The sequence below is a fragment of the Spermophilus citellus genome (assembly GCF_964194105.1).
Source record: "Spermophilus citellus genome assembly, chromosome: 4".
Classification (NCBI taxonomy): Eukaryota; Metazoa; Chordata; class Mammalia; order Rodentia; family Sciuridae; genus Spermophilus; species Spermophilus citellus.
In genome coordinates this window covers 195,739,438-195,764,106 of record NC_138185.1, presented here as the reverse complement: position 1 = coordinate 195,764,106, position 24,669 = coordinate 195,739,438, and the positions used below count along the sequence as shown (strand labels likewise).

Sequence of the window (24,669 nt, the reverse complement as noted above, 5' to 3'; positions counted from 1 at the left end):
AATAGCATCACCAGTGGACATTTTGGAGATCTTAACTTTATCTGTAGCATAAATAAAATATTCCATAAATTCTTAACTACCCATTTTGAGCACATTTTTAAAAATATATAGTTTAAAGGGAGATGGAATTTAAAAATTTGTATATAAAACAGAAAGCAATTTGCAGATTTTATAATATAAAATGTATTGAATATAATTACAAAGATGATTATAGGGTTTTAAGTATTAATGTCTATATTATTTAGAAAAGGGTTTGATGATAGAAGTGGAATTTGATCTTGCTGTAGAAAATTATAATTCAGTTCAACAGTGAAAAGTGATTAGTCAGTCTACACCAGTGTGATAGCATGAGCAACTTTATGAAGCAAAAGTGAATTAACACAGTAGGGGAACATAAGCTGAAGTTAAGAAGGCAATCCAATTCTAAGTGTATTGAATTCAGAAATAACAGTTCTATAGAAATGGTGGAGCCAGAGCAAGATGTCAGTTGCTGTTTAAGTGGAAGTGAAAAATCCTTGCTGATTAGCAGCTAAATCTAGCACTTAATCACCTGCGAGACAAAAGGGGTGGAAGGGTTTATATTTCTGTTTGTTCTCTGTAGTCTCAGTTACGTAACTTTGTTCATTGACAAGATTCTTTGAAAATCACCTAGACAGAAAGGACCATGGAAACTACTATTTTTTCTGCTGATAAGTCATTCATAAGTTTGGTGTCCAGAGTAGTACATTGAATAATGTGAAAATTCTCAATTTTTTATTTCCTTTTTATTTTAATTTATTTATTTATTTGGGGGCGTACTGGGGATTGAACTCAGGGGCACTTGACCACTGAGTCACATCCCCAGCCCTATTTTGTATTTTAGAGTCTCAGTGAGTTGCTTGGTGCCTCGATTTTGCTGAGGCTGGCTTTGAACTCAATGATCCTCCTGCTTCAGCCTCCCAAACTGCTGGGATCACAGGCATGTGCCACCGCTCCCAGTTTGATTTCCTTTTTAAAGAAGTAAATAACTTAACCATGAGTAGCTTTTATGTGAGACTAGAAAGAAGTATGTGACCAGACTTATGCCCCCAAATTTGTACTGTGAGTCAGTATACTAGACAGTTTTCCATCACTATAAGTAACTTATAAAGAGAAAAGGTTTTATTTTGGCTCACAGGTTTGGATGTTTAGTTTATGATCAGGCAGATCTGTTGCTTTGGGTTGCTGGTGGGCATGCCAGATGGCAACGGTGGGGAGCATACAGCAGAACAAAACTACATCACAAGCCAAGGAGTGGAGAGTAAGAGAAAGAAGATGGGCTAGGGTCCCACTTTAAAACATTAATCTTTAGGGATATTCAATATCTAAACTATAGCTGTAGGACTTCAGGGAGTTAAAGATTTTAGTAGAGTGGTTGGATAATAGTTAACTGAAGTGGTAACTTCAGCTTGAGTGGAATGGAGAACAAGGACATGAGTCTGAGAGAAATCAGAGACAATGAAAGATACCTAGTTGAGGAATAGGTATTGCACGATACTAGGGAGAGCTGGACAGATTAAAATTGTTGGTAAATCACATAGGATATAAGAATTTTGTGCTTGGGTGAGAGATTGTAGCTGTGAGTGAGTAAACTACATAATATTGAAGAAAAATTGAAAAGGCTAAAGAAAATTAAAACCTTCTGACTTTCAGATGATTGTCTGTTTTCTTGATATTAACTAAGATAAGGGTAGGATTTGGGGTGGAGAATCATTTTATCAGTTTGGTGACAAAGCCTTGAAATATGTGCAAGAGTGATAGGGGTGGTTGATGATAAATGTAAAAATAAGTGTAGTCAGATATCACAGGATTAATGATGTGGAATTGATTTTGTAGGCTAGGGAGAACAGGAACCTAGGCTCTAGATCATATAGTTTATGGGTCTTCTGGGAATGGGGTTTCTTTTGAGTGACTCTTCAGGTAAACAGTAATTTCCATTGAAGCTTCGGTTTAATACATTAAGTAGACGTAGGGCGCTTTCCATAAAGAGGTTGAGGATGAATTTTGGACCAAAATTCATTTGAGACCAAATTATAAGTATCAACAATACTTATAATTGTTGATTATAAGTATTTCTTTCTGTTTATTCCTTTATGCTGTCTCCCCTTCCTCTTTCCCTGCCCCTTTGCCATAAAAGGGGCATGGGGGAAGGTTTATGGCAGTGTAAAGGATGTTGAACCAGGGTAAAGGAAGCATTGCCTATGAATGCATTCAGAGACCAGGAGGCCAGGAGCTAATCGGTATTTGGTTAATCATCTTCATTTTTCATGTATCCTGTTCAAGGTTTCTCAGATTGGTGTGATTAAAGATGCTATAAGAAACTGTGTTCTTTTTTATTTCTTCTTTTTAGATACACATGACAGTGGGATATATTTTGGTATCTTGTACATCCGCGGAGTATAACATATTGTAATTAGGATCCTATTCTTGTACATGATGTGGAATTACCCTGGTCATGTATTCAAATAATTGGAAAGTTATGTTCAATTAATTTTACTGTCCTTCCTGCTCCTCTTCCTTCTCCCTTCCCTTCATTTCCCTTTGTCTAATCCAATTGACTCTATTCTTCCTCTCCCCTCCCTCCCTTGATGTGGGTTAGGATCCACATATCAGAGAGAATCAGCCTTTGTTTGGGGGGAAGTGGCTTATTCTACTTGGCCTGATAGTCTCAATTTCCATTCATTTACCAGAAAATGCCATAATTTCATTCTTCTTTATGGCTGAAAAATATTCCATTGTATATTTACATACCACATTTTCTTTACCCATTCATCTATTGGAAGGCACCTAGGTTGGTTCCATAGCTTGGCTATTGTGTGGCTGCATCATTGTAGTATGCTGATTTTAAATCCTTTGGGTATAGTCTGAGGACTGGGATAACTGGGTCAATCACTACTGCTTTCCATAGTAGTGGAAATTGGTTGCGCCAATTTGTACTCCCACCAGCAATGTATGAAAGTACCTTTTTCTCTACATCTTTATTAACATTTATTGTTGCTTGTTTTCTTGGTAATTGTCATTCTGACTGGAGTGAGATGAAATGTCAGTGCAATTTTAATTTGCATTTCTCTAATTGCTAGAGATATTCAACATTTTTTCATATAATTGTTGATTATAAGTATTTCTTTTTAAAAATATTTTTAGTTGTAGATGGATACAACACCTTTATTTTGTTTATTTAGTTTTTTTATATGGTGCTGGGGATTGAACCCAGTGCCTCATGCATACTAGGTAAGTGCTCTACCACTGAGCCACAACCCCAGCCCCAGTATTTCTTATTCTGTGAAGTGACTGTTCAATTCCTTAGTCTATTTATTGATTGGGTTATTTGGTTTTTAAAAATATTTTGTTTTAGTTGTAGTTGGACACAATACTTTTATTTTATTTTTATGTAGTGCTAAGGATTGAACCCAGCACCCCGCACGTGCTAGGCAAGCACTCTACCACTGAGTCACAACCCCAGCCCCTTATTTGTTCTTTTAATGTTAATTTTTTTGAGTTCTTTATATATCCTGGAGATTAATTCTCTATCTGAGGTGCAGGAGGTAAAGATTTTTTCCCATTTTGTAAGCTCTCTCTTCACATTTTTTATTGTTTCCTTTGCTGTGAAGAAGTTTTTTGGTTTGATTCCATCCCATTTATTGATTCTTGATTTTACTTCTTGTGCTTTTGGAATCTTGTTGAGGAAGTCAGTTCCTAAGCCAACATGATGGAGAGTTGGGCCTACATTTTCTTCTAGTAGGCACAGGGTCTCTGGTCTAATGCCAAGGTCCTTGATCTATTTTGAGTTGAGAAATCATGTTCTTATAAGAAACTGCACTTTAACATCTGGCAATACATTTATCACCAGCATGGATTCAAGTTTGGGACTTGACCCATCTATAGGATGAGTTGTCCACTTTAAGAAAAAGACCCAAAATTACAAATGTAAAAATAAATAAGCAAATAAATATTCATTTAGCATAATGAATATCATAACACATTATGAATTTAAAAATTTGAAAGATTAAAAACACCATAAAGTATCACAAATGTGATACTCCCCAATACTTCTATTGATTCCTGACACATTTCTATAATATGCTTTCCTTACCATTTGAATTATTTATTTAATTGGTTCCCTTATGAGAATTGCTTTTGTTATATTTTCTGTGGCAAGAACTGAAGGTCATTTGTCTTTCCCTGACATGTTTGATAAAATTTTATTTTCTTGATAGTTTCAAAAAAAATTTCAGATTCACAATTTATTTGTAGTGAGAGATGTAATTACAAATTATCAAATTTCAGAGAATCTTCATCATATCTTTTGTTTCTGAGTTAAAATTGTGGTCTCATAAAGTGCTGAGTCCCTCCCAAGGTCTTATGAAGGTCTATGCAATGAGGGTCCCTGAAGCATAAGCTTTATAAGCTTCAGGTCAATCTGATTTGTTTCATATTATATCATAAATGTCTGTTTACTTCTCTGTTTTAACACAGGCTCAATTTTTGCCAGTCAGTTGAGATCAAAATGAAATTTATAGACATTATGATGAAATTTATGGACACATTTCTCAGCATAATAGAAGAGGACTTTAAATTTATTCAATATAAAGTATCGAATGTGATATTGTAATCCCCCTAAAGCTTATTCTTTCTTCTGACCCAAGTTTTTGCACTAAATTGACTCTTTGATGTTCTTTGTTTCAAGTTTTTTTCCTAATATCTGCTATAGTGTCCTGTACTTTGTATGCTCTAAACACATAAATGCTTTTTTACTTTTTAAAAATTCTTATTAGTTATGTATAATATTAGGATTCATTCTGACACAATCATAAAAGCATAGAGTATAATTTGTTCTAATTCAGTCCCCAGTACTTCCCCTTTTCTCCCCCTATTCACTTCCCTCTGCTCTACTGACCTTTCTGCTACACACACACACACACACACACACACACACACATGATTAGTGTATTGTGAATATACATGATGTTGAGATTCACTGTGGTATATTCATATATGTACATAGAAAAGTTAGGAACGATTCATTCCATTGTTCATTCCATTCCTCCCTGCCTCAATCTCCTTCATCTAATCTACTAAAATTTCTTCTATTTTAATGGAGCCCCCTCCTTTTTCCTTTTATCTCCTTATTTTGGACTAGCATCTGCATATCAGAAAAAACATCTGGACTTTGGGGTTTTGAGATTGGCTTGTTTCACTTAGTATGATATTCTCCAGTTCCATCCATTTACCAACAAATGCCATAATTTCATTCTTTAAGGATGAGTAATACTCCATTGTTTATATATACTACATTTTCTTTAGCCATTCATCTGTTGAAGGGTACCTAGGTTGGTTCCGTAACTTGGCTATTGTGAACTGTACTGCTATAAACATTGATGTAGCTGTGTCACTGTAGTATGCTGATTTTAGATCTTTTGGATATATACTGAGAAGTGGGATAACTGGGTCATATGGTAGTTCCATTCCTGGTTTTCTTTTCTTTCTTTTTTTTTTTTTTTAGGAATCTCCATACTGATTTCCAGAGTGGTTACACTAATTTGCAACCACCAGCAATGGATGAGTGTATCTTTTCCCCCACATCCTTGCTAACACTTATTTGTATTCTTGATAATTGCCTTTCTGACTGGAGTGTGATGAAACCTCAATGTAGTTTTAATTTGCATTTCCCTAATTGCTATGGATGTTGAACATTTTTTCATATATTTGTTGACCATTTGTATTTCTTCTTTTTGAGATATGTTTGTTTAGTTCTTTTGCCCATTTATTAATTTTGTTATTTGTTTTTAGTTAAGTTTTTTTTTTTTGCATTCTTTATATATTCTGGATCTTAATGCCCTATCTGAGGAGCAGGTGGCAAAGATCTTCTCCCATTCTGTAGGTTCTCTCTTCACATTATCATTCCCTTTTCTATGCAGAAGTTTTAAAATTGATGCCATCCCATTTATTAGATTTTTTTTTTGTTTTATTTCTTACACTTTAGGAGTCTTGCTAAGGAATTTGGCTCCTGTGCCAAAAATGTTGGAGTGTTGGGCTTACATTTTCTTCTAGCAGTTGCAGGGTTTCTGGTCTAATTCCTAGGTCTTTGATCCACTTTGAGTTGACTTTCTTGCAGGGTGAGAGTCAAGTTTCATTCTTCTACATATGGATATCCAGTTTTCCCAGCACCATTTATTAAGAAATGCTATCTATTCTCCAATGTGTGGTTTTGGCTCCTTTGTTTAGTATAAGATAACTATATTTATGTGTGCTAATATCTGTGTATTCTATTCTGTTTCAGTACCACACTGCTTTTATTGCTATAACTCTGTAGTATAATTTGAGGTCTGGTATTGTGATGCCTCCAGCATTGCTCTTTTTGCTCAGGATTTCTTTGACTATTCTGAGTTTCTTATTTTTCTTTTTTTAATTTAATTTAACTTTATTTTTATTGGTTGTTCACAACATTACAAAGCTCTTGACATATCATATTTCATACATTAGATTCAAGTGGGTTATGAACTCCCAATTTTTACCCCAAATGCAGATTGCAGAATCACGTCGGTTACACATCCACATTTTTACATAATGCCCTATTAGTAACTGTTGTATTTTACTACCTTTCCTATCCTCTACTATCCCCCCTCCCCTCCCATCTTCTCTATCTACCCCATCTACTGTAATTCATTTCTCTCCTTGTTTATTTTCCCATTCCCCTCACAACCTCTTATATGTAATTTTGTATAGCAATGAGGGTCTCCCTTCATTTCCATGCAATTTCCCTTTTCTCTCCCTTTCCCTCCCATCTCATGTCTCTGTTTAATGTTAATCTTTTCCTCCTGCTCTTCCTCCCTGCTCTGTTCTTAGTTGCTCTCATTATATCAAAGAAGACATTTGGTATTTGTTTTTTAGGGATTGGCTAGCTTCACTAAGCATAATCTGCTCTAGTGCCATCCATTTCCCTGCAAATTCCATGATTTTGTCATTTTTTAGTGCTGCGTAGTACTCCACTGTGTATAAATGCCACATTGTTTTTATCCATTCATCTATTGAAGGGCATCTGGGTTGGTTCCACAGTCTAGCTATTGTGAATTGTGCTGCTATGAACATCGATGTGGCAGTATCCCTGTAGTACGCTCTTTTAAGGTCTTCAGGGAATAGTCTGAGAAGGGCAATAGCTGGGTCAAATGGTGGTTCCATTCCCAGCTTTCTCAGGAATCTCCATACTGCTTTCCAAATTGGCCGCACCAATTTGCAGTCCCACCAGCAATGTACAAGAGTACCCTTTTCTCCACATCCTTGCCAGCACTTGTTGTTGTTTGACTTCATAGTGGCTGCCAATCTTACTGGAGTGAGATGGTATCTTAGGGTGGTTTTGATTTGCATTTCTCTGACTGCTAGCGATGGTGAGCATTTTTTCATGTACTTGTTGATTGATTGTATATCCTCCTCTGAGAAGTGTCTGTTCAGGTCCTTGGCCCATCTGTTGATTGGGTTATTTGTTATCTTATTGTCTAATTTTTTGAGTTCTTTGTATACTCTGGATATTAGGGCTCTATCTGAAGTGTGAGGAGTAAAAATTTGTTCCCATGATGTAGGCTCCCTATTTACCTCTCTTATTGTTTCTCTTGCTGAGAAAAAACTTTTTAGTTTAAGTAAGTCCCATTTGTTGATTCTTGTTATTAACTGAGTTTCTTATTTTTCCAGATGAATTTTAGAACTGCTTTTTGTAGTTCTGGAAGAATGTCATTGGTATTTTTATGAGAACTGCACTGAATTTGTATAATGTTTTTGGTCATAAGGCCATTTTGATAATATTAATTCTGCTTGTCTAAGAACCTGAGTGATCTTTCCATCAGAGGTTTTCTTTAATTTCTTTCTTCAGTGTTCTGCAGTTTTCATTGTATAGGCTTTTCACATCCTTCGTTAGATTAATTCTCAAGATTTTTTTGAGGTTATTATGAATGGGATAATTCTCCTAATTTCTTTTTCAGAAGGTTCATTATTGGAGTATAGGGAAGTGATTGATTTTTGTATGTTGATCTGGTATCCTGCTACTTTACTAAATTTATCAGTTCTACAAGTCTTCTGAACTTTTGGGGTCTTCTAAAGATAGGATCATGCCATCAGCAAACAGTTAATTTGAGCTCTTTTAATGACCAAGGAAAGTCATTAAGCCGTAGTCAAGGACCTTGTAGTCTAATAAAGTTATGAATAATGGAGAATATAATTTGGAGACTCTAAATAAAGGAAAATAATGTTAATCATAAGGCCAATCAAATCAACATAGAATTATTGTGATTGATTTTGATGTCTTCAGTTTTGTTGTAAACAGTTAAATGGATCACTGTCAATAATGTCCCGCATAAGTACAACAGATACAAGCCAAATGTGTGTTGAACAAATTGAGATACAGAGTCTCTATATTTTTTTCTATTTTTATTATGGATATTTTCATACTGCCTATAAAGATTGAGATAATCATGTAAGTACTCATCTTCTAACTTCAACCATTATCAATATATGGCCAATATTGACTCATTTTGTCTATACCACTCCCAACTCTCTACTCTCATTTTTTAAAAGCAAATCCAAATAATTTTCCTGATTCATGACTCAATTTTTTTGCTACTCCATGCTTTTTCTCTCCTGATTTCCTAACCTAATCCTACCACTTGTCCCACCCTTTCTTTTGTTTTATTTATTTTATTATTTTTATTCTCCCTTTCAGCAGTGCAGCTCTGATGCTCCGACTCTGCCAGGACACAGATCCATAAGGTCAGCCCTGCACCCTGAGCAGCTCAGGGGGAAGGAGTCACACAAGCAGTGCCTCACATTCTGTCCTCTTCTGCTCTGGATAGATGGCTCCATAATGGTGGCTGTGGAGGATGGAGCATCCATGAGAGCCACTCTTCTGCTGCTATGGCTCCAAGTGTCTCTGTCCCCTTCTAGCCTCTACCAAGCTGGGCCCACCCAACATCTCAGTTCCCCAGAAGTGGTGATCCCCTTGAAGGTGACCAGCAGAGGCAGAGGTGCAAAGACTCCAGGATGGCTTTCCTACAGCCTGCTATTTGGGGGCCAGAAACACATTGTGCACATTAGGGTCAAGAAACTATTAGTTTCTGCACATCTTCCTGTGCTCACCTACACAGAGCAGCATGCTCTCCTGGAAGATCACCCCTTCATCCCAGATGACTGTTACTATCATGGTTATGTGGAGGGGGCCCCCGAGTCTCTGGTTGTTTTCAGTGCCTGTTTTGGGGGTTTTCGGGGAGTGTTACAAATAAATGACCTCACTTATGAAATTGAACCCATTAGGCACTCTGCCACATTTGAACACCTGGTTTATAGATTACACAGTAACGAGACACAATTTTCACCCACAAGCTGTGGTTTAACGGAGAAGGAAATAGCACGTCAACAACTAGAATTTGAAGTGATTGAGAGCTCAGATTGGAAACAAAATTCTACTAGGGACTGGTGGACCCACACATGGTTTCTGGAGCTGGTGGTAGTGATAGATCATGATTTCTTCGTTTACTCTCAAAGCAACTTGTCAAAGGTGCAAGAGGATGTAGTTCTTATTGTCAATTTAGTGGATTCCTTATATCAGCAGTTGAGCACTTATGTAATTTTGGTTGGGATTGAGATTTGGAATCAAAGAAATGCTTTCCCAATGGTAAACATAGAACAGGTTTTAGAAGATTTTTCTCAGTGGAAACAAGTCAGTCTTTCCCAGCTACAGCATGATGCTGCACATATTTTCATTAAAAATGCACATATAAGTATACTTGGTTTAGCCTATGTTGCAGGAATATGTCGTCCTCCTATTGATTGTGGAGTTGATAATTTCCAAGAAGACCCCTGGTCTCTTTTTGCTAATACTGTGGCCCATGAATTAGGTCATACTTTGGGTATGTATCATGATGAGGATTTCTGTTTTTGTGGGGAAAAAGGCTGCCTTATGAGTACTTTCAGAGTACCAGCAGAGAGATTTACCAATTGCAGTTATGTTGATTTTATGAAGACCACATTAAACCAAGGATCATGTCTGCACAACCATCCAAAGCCAGGGGAAATATTTTTGCTGAAGCGCTGTGGAAATGGTGCAGTTGAAAGAGAAGAGGAATGTGATTGTGGATCCATACGTCAGTGTGAGCAAGATCCTTGTTGTCTGTTGAACTGCACCCTGAGGCCAGGTGCTGCTTGTGCTTCTGGACTTTGTTGCAAAGACTGCAAATTCGTACCATCAGGGGAAATCTGTAGACAACAGGTCAATGAATGTGACCTCCCAGAGTGGTGTAATGGGTCATCCCATCAGTGCCCAGAAGATGGGTATGTGCAGGATGGGATCCCTTGTAGTGAAAGTGCCTACTGCTATCAAAAGAGATGTCATAACCATGACCAACAGTGCAAGGAAATTTTTGGCCAAGGTGCAAAGAGTGCATCTCAGAATTGCTACCAAAAAATCAACTCCCAAGGAAACCAGTTTGGCCACTGTGGTATAAATGGCACAGTATACCTAAAATGTAACATGTCTGACATCTTTTGTGGGAGAGTTCAGTGTGAAGATGTGGAAGACATTCCCCATCTCCAAGATCATTATGTTTTGCAGCACACTCGCATCAATGGTGTCACCTGCTGGAGTTCTGTCCATCATCTAGGGATGGACATACCTGACATTGGGGAAGTAAAAGATGGCACTGCCTGTGGAACAGGAAAGATCTGTATCGACAAAAAGTGTGTTAGTCTGTCTGTCTTGTCACAAGACTGCCTTCCTGAGACCTGCAATATGAAGGGGATCTGTAATAACAAACATCACTGCCACTGTGGTTATGGGTGGTCCCCACCCGATTGTCTGCACAGAGGCTACGGAGGTAGTGTTGACAGTGGCCCACCCTTAGGGAAAAAAATAGCTTTATTACCAGGAATCGTGATTTTTTTATTGTCTGCTTTGATTTTTCTGTTGACTATTGGGCTTTATGGATATCCTCGAATGCATTCTAGTCGCAAGGAGACCAAAACGCACTCACCAAGTTAAGAAAAAGTTTCCAATTTGATGTTCCATGCATTATTAAGTTGTAGTTTCTTGGCCACAGAAATGTTAACACATGCCTGAAAGTGAGCACATTCCTGACATTTTACCGAAAGATGCTGGGATCTCCCCTTCCATCAGATTCAGAAGCATTGTTGTTAAGTATAGGTATTCTTACCTACTGTTCATTATTTTAAGTAACAAATAAAACTTTGTCTCTAACCAGTGACCCAAATTAATCCTTTTTGTGTTTTTCCCCTGCATTTTAATTGTGCATTAGAGTTGTACATAATTATGGGATTTGTTGTTACATATTCATATATGCACCCAATATAACAATATAATTTGGCCTGCCTCTTATGACTCATGGGAGAGACAAGAGATAGACATCAGTGTGTCCAGAGGTGACATTTAGAAATTTGGGCAAATTATTTAATTATTCAGGTGCTCTGTTTAAAAATCTGTAAAGAGGGATAGTAATAATTGCCCCACCTAACTCATTGTGTTTAGTTGGTAAACAACAGGGAGAAGTGAATTCTTGTTAAATATAAACAAATTGTTGTTTTTTTAATAAAAGCTCCTGAACTTGTTTCCTGCGTGCTTCCTAGTCAAGTTTGCCTAATCTTACTCTTTACCTTCATTTGGCAATTTGGGTATCCTTTTGGAGAATTTGCTTTGAATATCAAAACATAAAGTCCTTGAGGGATTGTTTTAATCTGTTTTGCTCACTATCTTATCCCCAACACCTGAATTAGTGCTTAATACATAATAAATATTTGAATGAGATAATGAGCTTAAATGGAGTATTAGGAAAAGTAAAAATAATATTTTATCTGTCACCTTAAGGACATCACTCTGGTCCTCTTTCAAAAACTACTAAACTTCAACAGTGATTATTTAAAATATGCTCATTTCAAATGCTTCCGTTTGTACCTGATAAAATTTTCTAGCTGTTTTGTACCCAATCTCCTTAGTCTGTCTCAGCAATTTTTGAAAGCCCACCTTTTGAAAATGTAAATATAATCAGATACTCTTTTATTAGCCAGAAAATTTCTAAATGGCACTCTAAAAATTGAGTGAAGTGACCTTTTTGATACACTTTTACTCTTTACGAGCTTTGCATTCTCTAGCTGTTTTCTGTTTAGTATATAATTGTCTGCATTATTCTCTGCATATCCATCTGTACATGCAATTTCCATTTCCAAACTGTTGTTTACTATTCTCCCTGACTCCTTTTGCCCTAGAAAATTTCTGCTTTTGTCTCCATAGAGGTTAAATGTTATATTTGGGGAAATGTATTTTCTTTATGCAATGCTAAGTTTTCCATTTATGTGCTCAGGTCACTCTGTGGTTACTTTTTTATGGTTTGATGCACTCTAGGAAAGAATTCGGAGAGGGCTAACAATGTACCAGTCAAGGATAAAAAGAATTAGTAGTGAAGTCACAGAAACAGGGAAGAGTGGACTAAGAATATAATCTGATTAAATTTGGCCATAGAAAATACATTGGAGATTCACATGCTTTAAGTGTATGTGTTTGTATGGAGACAAAAGATCAGTGCTCCAATTTGTTGACTCTCTTTTTGAAATTTTTTGTTGTAAAAAAATATTTCAATTGAGTTATAGTCAGATTTATCAGTCTGGTCTACTTATATATTTTCTGAGATTTTTATTTCTGCTTGAGATTACTTTGAAATAATCTATGTTTCCTGGGATAATGTCAACATGATTCAGAGTTTTTATGTATAAATTTGGAATTTACCTTGACAGAAGCAATGAGTCAGGAATCCAACACACACTTTTCCAAATGGGTCGCCAGTTGCCCTAAAACAATTTATTTAATAAGCCATTTTTCACGGATTTACTGTAATCCATTGGAATTTACTGATAATTTATTGGAGTGAATCATTTTACTTGTAAAATTTTATAAGGTGCAGCACATTTTGCTTCTGTGTAGTTATTTTATATTGGTTGAGTTAATTCAGGCTAGATCAGTCAATTATATCAAGGTTGTTGTGTAGAATTAACCTCCTGTGACAAATCTAGGGTCTTATCTATTGTTTTAATTTGGATTCCTCAAAAAGTCGACCCAGAGACAAGAATTTAGGTAGACTTAGTTTATTTGGAAATCACAAAAGATAGGTTAATGGTCAAGTTTCCTCTCTGAGCTACTGGGGTCATTCTTTGTGGATAGACTCTCTGGGGATTCATGTGAAACACTGAAATATCACTTCATGGTTCTGGAGAAAAATATCAGGAAGAGAAGACATGAATCGTCAGCATTTGAAGTGGGAAATTATCAGAGCATGGAAATTACCTGCTGTGGGTGCATGTAAACTCAGGTGGGACCAGGGGACATAGGATGGGGCATCAGCATCTATTGCATCCAGATTCCCCAGAAGGCAGGTACTGAGTCAAGGATTAAATTTAAATTCTTTATTTGGGAAATGCAGGGTAAAAGTAAAAGTAGAGAAATGAGAGTAAAGTAAAGGTGTTTGAGGTTGGAAAGAACAGTACAGCAAATGCTGGCAGTGTCCATTTATATTCTTTTAGATTCAACCTTGAGATTGTTTTATAGTGCTGGTGACAATTCCTATACATACTAATGGCTTTCTACTTGACAGTAGAGTATTTGGGTCATTCATAGAGCAGGAATTGGAAATATGAGAATTATAAAATTAGATGGTCAAGAAGCTATGAAGAAAGATGACAATAGGTTCAGAACAATTAACTTCCAACTTGGGGAATGGTATGAAAGTCCTGATACCTCTATGACAGTATTTAAAGGGAATTCTCCTTATAGTCAGAGGAAAGGCTGAAAATAATACCCAAGATGTGACAGAGAATTATAAATATTATTAAATTTAGATCTCTGATTTCCCTTGTAATAAACAGAGGTCCTACTAGGAAAGAAATGTTACTCTGATACCTTGGATAGGGGAAGTTGAGTGGATACATTTGAAAAAACTTCAATCCCAAGATTCTCATGAGTGTTCTAGCCAACACAACTTACTCTTCACCCCTTGATAGAAGAGAGCAGTCTTATTTCCTGCATACCTTGCTTTGCTTATCCTCTGGAAGACCCAATGTACCTCCCCTCACTACATCTAAACCAATAATTGGTATCAGTGAGTATGAGAGGATCAGGATCATTGATCAAAAGAGCTTTGGGAGCTGGTTAATATATACCAACAGGAGGCAGGAAAACATATATATAAATGGATTCTGATGCAGTAAAAATGGAATATAAGATTATACAAGAGAAAGCTTTTAAAATAGGGGTAATTTAGGACTTAACATCTTTACAAAGATGCCCAGAGCTTATCTTAACATGCTTTTGAAATTTTTGCACCTTTGAGGCTTAGATATGTTAATAGATTGTAATCATCGAGGTGAAGTTGCTAGAACTGTTTTGGCCCAAATGTGACAGAGGTCAGAATATTCAGAGAGGAAGGCATTTTAGAATGAATTTATTACAAAAGACTAGAGAAAGGACCACTGACTCTCTTAATGGAGGTCCTAGGAGACACTGTTGTAAGCATTAAGAAATGAAGTAGGAAGATGGGTATAGGTGCCATTAGGAATCTTACATCACTGTCTTTATGGGATTTATGAAAGGACATGGTGTTACAGAACTAGGCTTCCTAATATAAGTGGAGGTGCTAACATTCCAGGATAGTAGAAATAAAGATAGTAATCCTTAACAAAAACAAGATGGGCATAATTACCATAATCGGCAACAAGACAGGAAAAGCCAACACTAGGCCCTGACATAAATGTATTTGTGGTCATGACTTAAAAATTTTGGTGTTCCCAGTGTTGAGACAGATGGCCAGACAATGAGTGCCTTTTTTTTTTTTTTTTTTTTTTTTGGTCTTGTAACCAAAATAGTTAAAAAGCTTATGATCAGTAGACTGATGCTACTTTCTGCCATGGGCGTCTCTTGCCCATTTTTTTTTTTTTTAGACTGAGATCAATCACTGACCTATTGCTTATAAGATTTTGAATATTTTCCCCTTAAAGAAATGATAAGTGTTTGAGGATTTATCATAATAAATATTTGAGGATTTAAAAAGAGCCACCAGTAATTAATCATGGGGTCTCTGTTCTGATGACCTCATATAATCCTAATCACTTCTTAAAGGACCTACCTCTAAATACCATAGTTGGATTAAATTTCTTCCTTCTCAGTATCTAACAATATGGATTAAATTTCAACATGAAACCAGGCTTGGTGGATATGCCTATAATCCAGCAGCTTGAGAGGTTGAGGCAAGAAGATTGTGAGTTCAAAACCCGCCACAGCAGCTTAGCGAAGCCCTAAGCAATTTGGTGAGATCTTGTCCCTAAATTTAATAATAATAATAATAATAATAATAATAATAATAATAAATGGGTGGTGATGTGGCTCCGTGGTTGAGTGCTCCTGGGTTCAATCCCTGGTACCAAATAAATAAATTTATTTTAATATGGTTTTGGGGAGGACAAGCCACATTCAAACTTTAGCATTTGGTTCTTGCCCCACCCTCAAATTCATTCATGTCCTTCTCACATGAAAAGTACATTGTTCAATCCAACAGTCCCAAAGTCTAAATTTATTTTAGTATTAATTCCAGACTCCAAAATGCAAAGTTTCATTTGAGACTCAAGGCAAACTCCTCTGGCTCTGAGCCTATAAAATCAAAGTTATCTACTTCCAATTATCTGTTTCTAATATACGATGGTGGAACAGGCATAAGGTATACATTCCCATTTCAAAAGAAAGGAATGGGCAAGTATGAAAGAGAACAGACCAAAGCAAGATCCAAACCTAATAGGGCAGACATTAATAATTTATAATGTGTGGGGTTTTTCTGATAAAATCTTAAGGGTCCATAATTAGGCTTCCTGTGCACACTGCAATGGGAGATGGGCCATAAAGGCCTTGGGCATCCCTGTCCCCATGGCTTTGCTGCCTGCATTCCACACAGCTGTTCTGTGGCATATGCCTGTGGCCTTCCAAGGTTGAGGTGGGGTGCTTTTGAATACTCTACCTTCAAGAATGGTAGTCCTACTCTAACATGGCTCCGCTAGGCATTCTAATGGAGAACTTCTATGACAGATTTGCCCATATATTGTGTCTCTGCATGGCTTCCCAGTCTTTCCTTTGAAATCTCATTGGAAACTGTCAAGATCTCATAGATCTTGGATTCTGTGCATCTGCAGAATCAGAATCCCATGAATGCCAAGGTCTGCCTCTTGTTCCCTTCAAAGTGATGACACAAGCCATATCTAGATTGTTGAACCACAGCTGGAGTAGTCATGGAGTACTATCTGTAAAGCAGGTAGCCAAATCCTGCTGGCAGAGTTCAAAGTTAACTCAGGGCATCATGTTTGTAGAAAACAATATGGAAAGTTAGGCGTTGGAAAGAGACAAGTGGCACTTGGAGATGTAGAAGAGCAAGGTTTATTTCTGCACTGGTGCTGGCTCAGTGGAGTCTTCTCCGAAAGCACAGCCCTTTGTTCTCAGTATCTTTTATTCAAAGTATAAACCAGAGCTTCCCCCCCACCTGTAGGCAGCTCTGGTTCCTGCCACAGCTTCTGAGCAAGCATGATTACAGAAGCAAAAACTAACAGGTTACAGCTATTATCAGAAATAAAAATGAACATCTTAGGAAGAACTTGAGTCATTACTTCATTCCCCTCTCTTGATACTCAGGATGCGTCTGCAGCCTTCAGAGAGCATCATTTTACCACTTGTTGGTATCCTCTCATGAGTAATAGATGAGAGGCTTTCTCGTTTTTAACAACTGTTTTCATTAAATTTCTTATAATGCTGTTAGGAGGGGCAGGAGGAAAGGAATAAGTAGACACCTGAAAATTTAGCCAAAATCACCCCCATTGTTGCCTTAATTCCTCCTGTCTAAGGACCCCATTCTCCAAAGAATTGTCTTTGGGACACAACCGTCTGTGTCCCATTCGTTCCATGTCTGTACAGACACATGGCAATTTTTATCATTTGATCTACAATCTCTTCTATAACCTTCCCTGTGTCATCTATTTGTAAACAATAGTTATTCAAGTTCCATGCAACTCCTTGGTCTGATCCAGTTACTCAGATACTTGGGTCACATGACGATGTAGAATCTTGGTAGGACTGTCGGGGACCAAATTAATAACAGCAAGCAAGAGCAATAAGCATTCATATTGAGAAAAGGAAGAAAGTATGTAACAATAAGGGAATATTGTGGAGAATAAAACATTTTTTTAACTAGGCAGTCAACTCCTCAGGCTTTAGCCATGCATTGACTGAGCAGCTTCTGGTGTGGCCAGAGCAGGCTTTGAGATCATTGTCTCCTCTTTTGTAGCATCAGGTGCAGGAGTCTCTCCAGATTAAGACTGTCCTCCATTTCCCCCATCCTCTGTTGGGCCAGCATATTTGGCTCTGGAGTGGTGGATCCAGGTATCTATTCCTGTTATTTTGAGAGAAATAGAGGTGGTTAATATTACAGTGTGGGGTCCCTTCCAAATTGGTTTTAAGGGTTCCTTTTTTTTAGTCTTTTATCCATATTTGCTCCTCAGATTTATGGGGGTGAAGAGTTATACCCAAAGATATGGCTATTCTGTGATCCACTTATATATTTGTGAGACAGCGAGCTCCAAACTTTATAGCTGTTTATATAAATCTAAGTCTCCTGAATCTCTGGTGTCTCCCTTAAGCTGACCAGCAGAGGTGGTTGCCCATACAGGATTTTAAATGGTGAAAATCTCATGTTTGCCTGGGGCAAACATCTCACTTTTAAGAGAGTGATGGGCAGGATGTAGTTTCCGCCAAATTTTTAAAGCCCTTGTCCATTATTTGATCCTATGATTGGAGGCATCCCATATCTGGGAATAATGTCCCTGGGAGAGACTTAGTTATCTCTTTTGTCTTTTTAGTTCAGGTTAAAAGACTTCTATCCATCCCATGAAAATACACACAAAAAATAAGTATATCCTCGGCTCAGGGTGACTTCAGTGAAGTCTACTTCCATATCCTTAAAGGGTAACAGTGCACAGTGCTGTGTTCCCACTAGTTTGTTAGGTCCCTGGCAAGCCTTGTTTAGTAAGCTGTTCACGTAGCACTGAGAGACAGCAGAGCAGAGTGCTGGGAGATGAGCAATGAGGTGGTACCAGCCTAATAAGATTTCCATGGCAATTTTCCCCATGTGGGTCTATTCATGTTGGTGGACCAGTCTGTAAGCTAGTTGTTCCGGATTATAAACTCAGTAGTCTCATGTGAGCCACCAACTTGTCCTGGCCTTGGCTCCCCTTTCTTCTTCTTCTTTTTTCTTTTTTAATCTATTTCTCTTCCTAGGTAGAACAGCTGGCATTTCTGGGACTAGCAAGACTTTGGATTTTTTTGTGAACTGCTTCTGGGCAACCTGTTTGGTGGCAGCCTCATTATGGTGGTTCCCTTTTGACACTGGGTCATTTCCCTTTTGGTGACCCTTTTTTTTTTTTTTTTTTTTTTTTTTAGAGGAGAGAGAGAGAGAGAGAGAGAGAGAGAGAGAGAGAGAGAGAGAGAGAGAATTTTTAATATTTATTTTTTAGTTCTCGGCGGACACAACATCTTCGTTGGTATGTGGTGCTGAGGATCGAACCCGGGCCGCACGCATGCCAGGCGAGCGTGCTACCGCTTGAGCCACATCCCCAGCCCCTTTTGGTGACCCTTGTAGTGGACAACTGTCACCTCCTTTGGCTCCTATACTACTTCTAGAAGTTTCAGACTTTCATCTTGGTTTTTGATTCCTCTCCCTTCTGCAGTAAGGAGTCTTCTTATATAAGTTTCCATGGACATGTAGAGAAGAAAAGGCATAACATGAGTTGGTTTAGATATTGACCCACTGGTCTTGGCTGAGTTGTAATGTCCTAATTAATGTCCATAATTCTGCTCTTTGTGCTCACCATCTTTGGAGAAGTGCCTCTGCTTCCACCACTTTAGAGTCAGACACCACAGCATACACAGCCATCCTCTTTTTATCTTCCATAAAATTATTTTCATCAATAGGATCAAATCTGGGTTCTGAAGCAGTCCATCAGTCAAGTCTGGTCTGCTGAAAACCAGTACTTTTAAATAGTTATGGTCAGGGGGCCCTGTTTTGCCCAGTAGGAAGGGAGCTGGGTTTACAGTTTGTACAGCTTCCAGTTTCACCCTGGATTTTTATATAGCAACCCTTAATAGTGAGTCATTTCTACATTTGTGAGCTATAACCTCTGATGTTCATCAGGGTTACAACTGAGTGTGAGACTTTAACATTGAGGTTTTGTCCCAGTGTTAGCTTGACAACTTCCCTTATCAGCAAGATAGTGGCTGCCAGTGCTCTGAGACAGGGTAGCCATCTGGCCGTGAGTGAGTCTGGTTAGGATTCCCAAGGCCATTCCTTTCTTTTCATGAACAAAGAGGTTGAACCCTGGTTATGTCAGGAAGTCCTAGGACTGGGGCCTTGGAGAATTTGGCCTTGACTGTTTTAAAGGTCAGTTCCTGGCTTGGTCCCCACTCAAGAGTTGGGGAGCCTTTTTCTCACCTTTTAAGGTATCATATAGGTGTCTGGCCAAGTCCAAAAATCCAGGGATCCATATTTTGCAGGAACCTGTTGCTCCTCGGAATTCTTGGACTTTTGGACACGTGGAGGTAAGGATGGCACAAATTGCACATTTTCTTTTAGTCCCTGCATGATGTTAAAACCTAAGTATTTAACCTCTCTGACAGATTGGTGCCTTTTTCTTTGATACTCAATCTCTTGCCTCTTTTAGTAGGGAAAGGAGGGCTTTTGTTCCTTGTATGCATTGAGCCTGTGTTGAGCTGGCCAGCAGAAGGCCATCAGCATATTGTAACAAGACACAGTTTAGTTCCTTTCCTGGAAATGCATCCAAGTCAGTGGTTAAGGCTCCACTGAGGAGTGCAGGGGAGTTCTTGACCCCCTGAGGAAGTCTCATCCAAGTGAGCTGTCTCTTAGTTCCCATGAGTGGGTTTTATTTGAAGGCAAACAATGTCCCAACTGAGTTGTGGAAGGGTCACATTGATACTGATGGCATCATGTTATTTATTTATTTATTTATTTATTTATTTATTTATTTATTTATTTATGCTTTGAGGAGATCTCTGCCATATTCTACCCTTTGAGGTTCAGATCCTTTTAGGGCCAAAGAGCACCCTCCTGATATAATGGTTTATATTTCTATAACACCATGAGCAACCACTTTGCTTTTAATCAGAATCTCTATGAAACTAGAAATAGATCTTATAACCAGGGGTAACAGGCAAGGCAGGAGACTTATGAGACTCTTGAATTTCCCCCAAAAGTTGAAAACCATCTTCCAAATAATTTCCTAGGGTTTTAAACTGTTCAGGTCTAGAATGGGATGTGGGTGACCTTTTTATCCAACCTGTAGGTTCCTGAGATAGTTCCCTGGTAGGAGAAATGGGTATGATAAAGTAGGGTTGTGGTGATACCTTGGCCTGATTGAGTGATTTGAAGACATGGGTCACAAGGTGAGAGGGTCAAGTCCACAACAGGAGCCAGATCAAACACAACCAATAGTAACAAAGCATCCTGTCAAAAGGAGGTAAAAGTCTGCTAGCAGAAGCTTTTCAACCCAGGATCAATGAGCTGGAGCAGTTGCTGGTAATCCTAAAGTGAAAACTAAGGCTAAAACTGTGGCAAGTGAGATGGGAAAAGTATGGCAGTGTCAAAGCATCACAGTAAATAGACCAATATAGAGTGGTCCATTTATTCCAGCCAGGGTTGATTTCTCAAGCTTAGGCTGTATGGAGATTAGTCAGCTTCTGGAGTGACCAGAGCAGGGCTGTTGTCCTCAGTGGCCTCTGGGGTGTCTATCTAGGACTAGATCTAATCCTTAACAAAGCAATTGACAACACTTGATCTAGTATATGAGGGTTTCCTGACACAGTTTGCTTAGTTGTAACTTCCAGATGTTCTTCAAACCCTTTATCACCTTAGAATGAACACCAGCCTATGGACGGCTGTGCTTTGGTTATAACTCTCCTGCCAGGTGTTTAAGGCCAAATTGGTCAGAATGACCTTGTTCCTATTTACTGTTAATAGTCAGATGAGATTCCTCGGGGGCTTTCTCTTGGTGGCTAGTGAGAAGCTTCTCAACTCCATTAGAGCCATCTCTTCCAGTTGTGCCATGTGCCAGGATGAGTCACCCATGTGTGGCTTCCATTAGAAGCATTAGAGGCATTTTCCTTTTTTATTTACCAACTTATAAAAACACACATAGTACTTAAATATATTATCTATGGAATTCAAGAAGTCAGGAGTACTGGAGTTTATAAGTAGCAATTGATATTTAGTATTTTTTTTCTTTAAAATAAAATTTTTTTTTATTGGTTGTTCACAACGTTACAAAGCTCTTGACATATCATACTTCATACATTAGACTGAAGTGGGTTATGAACTCCCAATTTTACCCCAAATGCAGATTGCAGAGTCACATCGGTTACACATCCACAATTTTACATAATGTCCTATTGGTAATTGTTGTACTCTGCTCCCTTTCCTATCCCCCACTATCCCCCCTCCCCTCCCCTCCCTTTTACTCTCTCTACCCCATCTACTGTAATCCATCTCCCTCCTTATTTATTTTCCCATTCCCCGTCCAGCCTCTTATATGTAATTTTGCATAGCAATGAGGGTCTCCCTTCATTTCCATGCAATTTTCCTCATCTCTCCCTTTCCCTCCCATCTCATGTCACTGATTAATGTTACTCTTTTCTTCCTACTCTTCCTCCCTGCTCTGTTCATATTTGCTCTCATTATATCAAAGAAGACATTTGGCACTTGTTTTTTAGGGATTGGCTAGCTTCACTAAGCATAATCTGCTCTAGTGCTGTCCATTTCCCTGCAAATTCTATGATTTTGTCATTTTTTATTGCTGCATAGTACTCCATTGTGTATAGATGCCACATTTTTTTATCCATTCATCTACTGAGGGGCATCTGGGTTGGTTCCACAGTCTAGCAATTGTGAATTGTGCTGCTATGAACATCAATGTGGCAGTATCCCTGTAGCATGCTCTTTTAAGGTCTTCAGGGAATAGTCCAAGAAGGGCAATAGCAGGGTCAAATGGTGGTTCCATTCCCATCTTTCCCAGGAATCTCCAAACTGCTTTCCAAATTGGCCGCACCAATTTGCAGTCCCACCAGCAATGTACAAGTGTACCCTTTTCTCCACAACCTCTCCAGCACTTGTTGTTGTTTGACTTCATAGTGGCTGCCAATCTTACTGGAGTGAAATGGTATCTTAGGGTGGTTTTGATTTGCATTTCTCTGACTGCTAGAGATGGTGAGCATTTTTTCATGTACTTATTGATTGATTGTATGTCCTCCTCTGAGAGGTGTCTGTTCAGGTCCTTTGCCCATTTGTTGATTGGGTTATTTGTTATCTTATTGTCTAATTTTTTGAGTTCTTTGTATACTCTGGATATTAGGGCTCTATCTGAAGTGTGAGGAGTAAAGATTTGTTCTCAGGATGTAGGCTCCCTGTTTACCTCTCTTATTGTTTCTCTTGCTGAGAAAAAACTTTTAAGTTTAATTAAGTCCCATTTGTTGATTCTTGTTGTTAACTCTTGTGCTATGGGTGTCCTATTAAGGAATTTGGAGCCCGACCCCACAATCTGTAGATCGGATCCAACTTTTTCTTCTATCAGACGCAGAGTCTCTGGTTTGATATCAAGTTCCCTGATCCATTTTGAGTTAACTTTTGTGAATGGCGAGAGAAAGGGATTCAGTTTCATTTTGTTGCATATGGATTTCCAGTTTTCCCAACACCATTTGTTGAAGATGCTATCCTTCCTCCATTGCATGCTTTTAGCCCCTTTATCAAATATAAGATAGTTGTAACTTTGTGGATTAGTCTCTGTGTCCTCTATTCTATACCATTGGTCCACCCGCCTGTTTTGGTACCAGTACCATGCTGTTTTTGTCACTATTGCTCTGTAATATAGTTTGAAATCTGGTATCGCTATACCACCTGATTCACACTTCCTGTTTAGAATTGCTTTTGCTATTCTGGGTCTTTTATTTTTCCATATGAATTTCATGATTGCTTTATCTATTTCTACAAGAAATGCCGTTGGGATTTTGATTGGCATTGCATTAAACCTATAGAGAACTTTTGGTAATATCGCCATTTTGATGATGTTAGTTCTGCCTATCCATGAACAGGGTATGTTTTTCCATCTTCTAAGATCTTCATCAACTTCTCTCTTTAGGGTTCTGTAGTTTTCATTATATAAATCTTTCACCTCTTTTGTTAGGTTAATTCCCAAGTATTTTATTTTTTTTGAGGATATCGTGAATGGAGTGTTTTTCCTCATTTCCGTTTCAGAAGTTTTGTCGCTGATATACAGAAATGCCTTTGATTTATGCGTGTTGATTTTATATCCTGCCACTTTGCTGAATTAATTTATTAGTTCTAGTAGTTTCTTTGTAGACCCTTTTGGGTCTTCTAGGTATAGAATCATGTCATCTGCAAATAGTGATAATTTAAGTTCTTCTTTTCCAATTTTTATGCCTTTAATTTCTTTCGTCTGTCTAATTGCTCTGGCCAGTGTTTCGAGAACTATATTGAATAGAAGTGGAGATAGAGGGCATCCCTGTCTTGTTCCGGATTTTAGAGGGAATGCCTTCAAATTTTGTCCATTCAGAATGATGCTAGCCTGCGGCTTAGCATAGATAGCTTTTACAATGTCAAGGTAAGTTCCTGTTATCCCTAATTTTTCTAATGTTTTGAACATAAAGGGATGCTGTACTTTGTCAAATGCTTTCTCTGCATCTATCGAGATGATCATATGGTTCTTATCTTTAAGTCTATTGATGTGGTGAATAACATTTATTGATTTCCGTATGTTGAACCATCCTTGCATCCCAGGGATGAATCCTACTTGATCATGGTGCACGATTTTTTTGATGTGTTTTTGTATTCGATTAGCCAGAATTTTATTGAGGATTTTTGCATCTAGGTTCATTAGAGATATTGGTCTGTAGTTTTCTTTCTTTGAGGTGTCTTTGTCTGGTTTCGGAATCAGGGTGATGTTGGCCTCATAGAATGAATTTGGAAGAGCTCCCTCTTTTTCTATTTCCTGAAATAACTTGAAAAGTATTGGTTTTAATTCTTCTTTAAAGGTTTTGTAAAACTCCGCTGTATACCCATCCGGTCCTGGGCTTTTCTTGGTTGGTAGTCTTTTGATGGCTTCTTCAATTTCATCCATTGATATTGGTCTGTTCAAATTGTGTGTATCCTCCTGACTCAGTCTGGGAAAATCATATGACTTAAGAAATTTATCGATGTCTTCACTATCTTCTATTTTGTTGGAATATAGGTTTTCAAAATAATTTATTATTGTCTTCTGTATTTCTGTAGCATCTGTTGTGATATTGCCTTTTTTATGTCGTATGTTAGTAATTTGAGTTCTCTCTCTTCTTCTCTTTGTTAGCATGGCTAAAGGTCTGTCGATCTTATTTAGTTTTTCGAAAAACCAACTTTTAGTTTTGTTAATTTTTTCAATAGTTTCTTTTGTTTCAATTTCATTGATTTCCGCTCTAATTTTAATTATTTCTAGCCTTCTGCTACATTTGCTGTTGTTTTGCTC

The 24,669-nt window shown here is 37.9% G+C and overlaps 2 protein-coding genes across 2 annotated transcripts in view; both read left to right on the top strand.

Moving 5' to 3' along the window:
* MED6 (mediator complex subunit 6) overlaps window positions 1-24,669 on the top strand; it is a 133,416-nt gene that overhangs the window by 98,754 nt on the left and 9,993 nt on the right. The gene's annotated exons all lie outside the window — the stretch shown is intronic.
* On the top strand, window positions 8,776-11,070 carry LOC308647894 (disintegrin and metalloproteinase domain-containing protein 21-like). The gene has a single exon (XM_081292415.1). The coding sequence runs from the start codon at window positions 8,870-8,872 to the stop codon at window positions 11,036-11,038; it is 2,169 nt and encodes a 722-aa protein (XP_081148541.1). The 5' UTR covers window positions 8,776-8,869; the 3' UTR covers window positions 11,039-11,070.

What these genes read in the sequence shown, in the direction of transcription:
- LOC308647894 (XM_081292415.1), top strand. Translation starts at nt 8,870, where the DNA reads ATGGTGGCTGTGGAGGATGGAGCATCCATGAGAGCCACTCTTCTGCTG.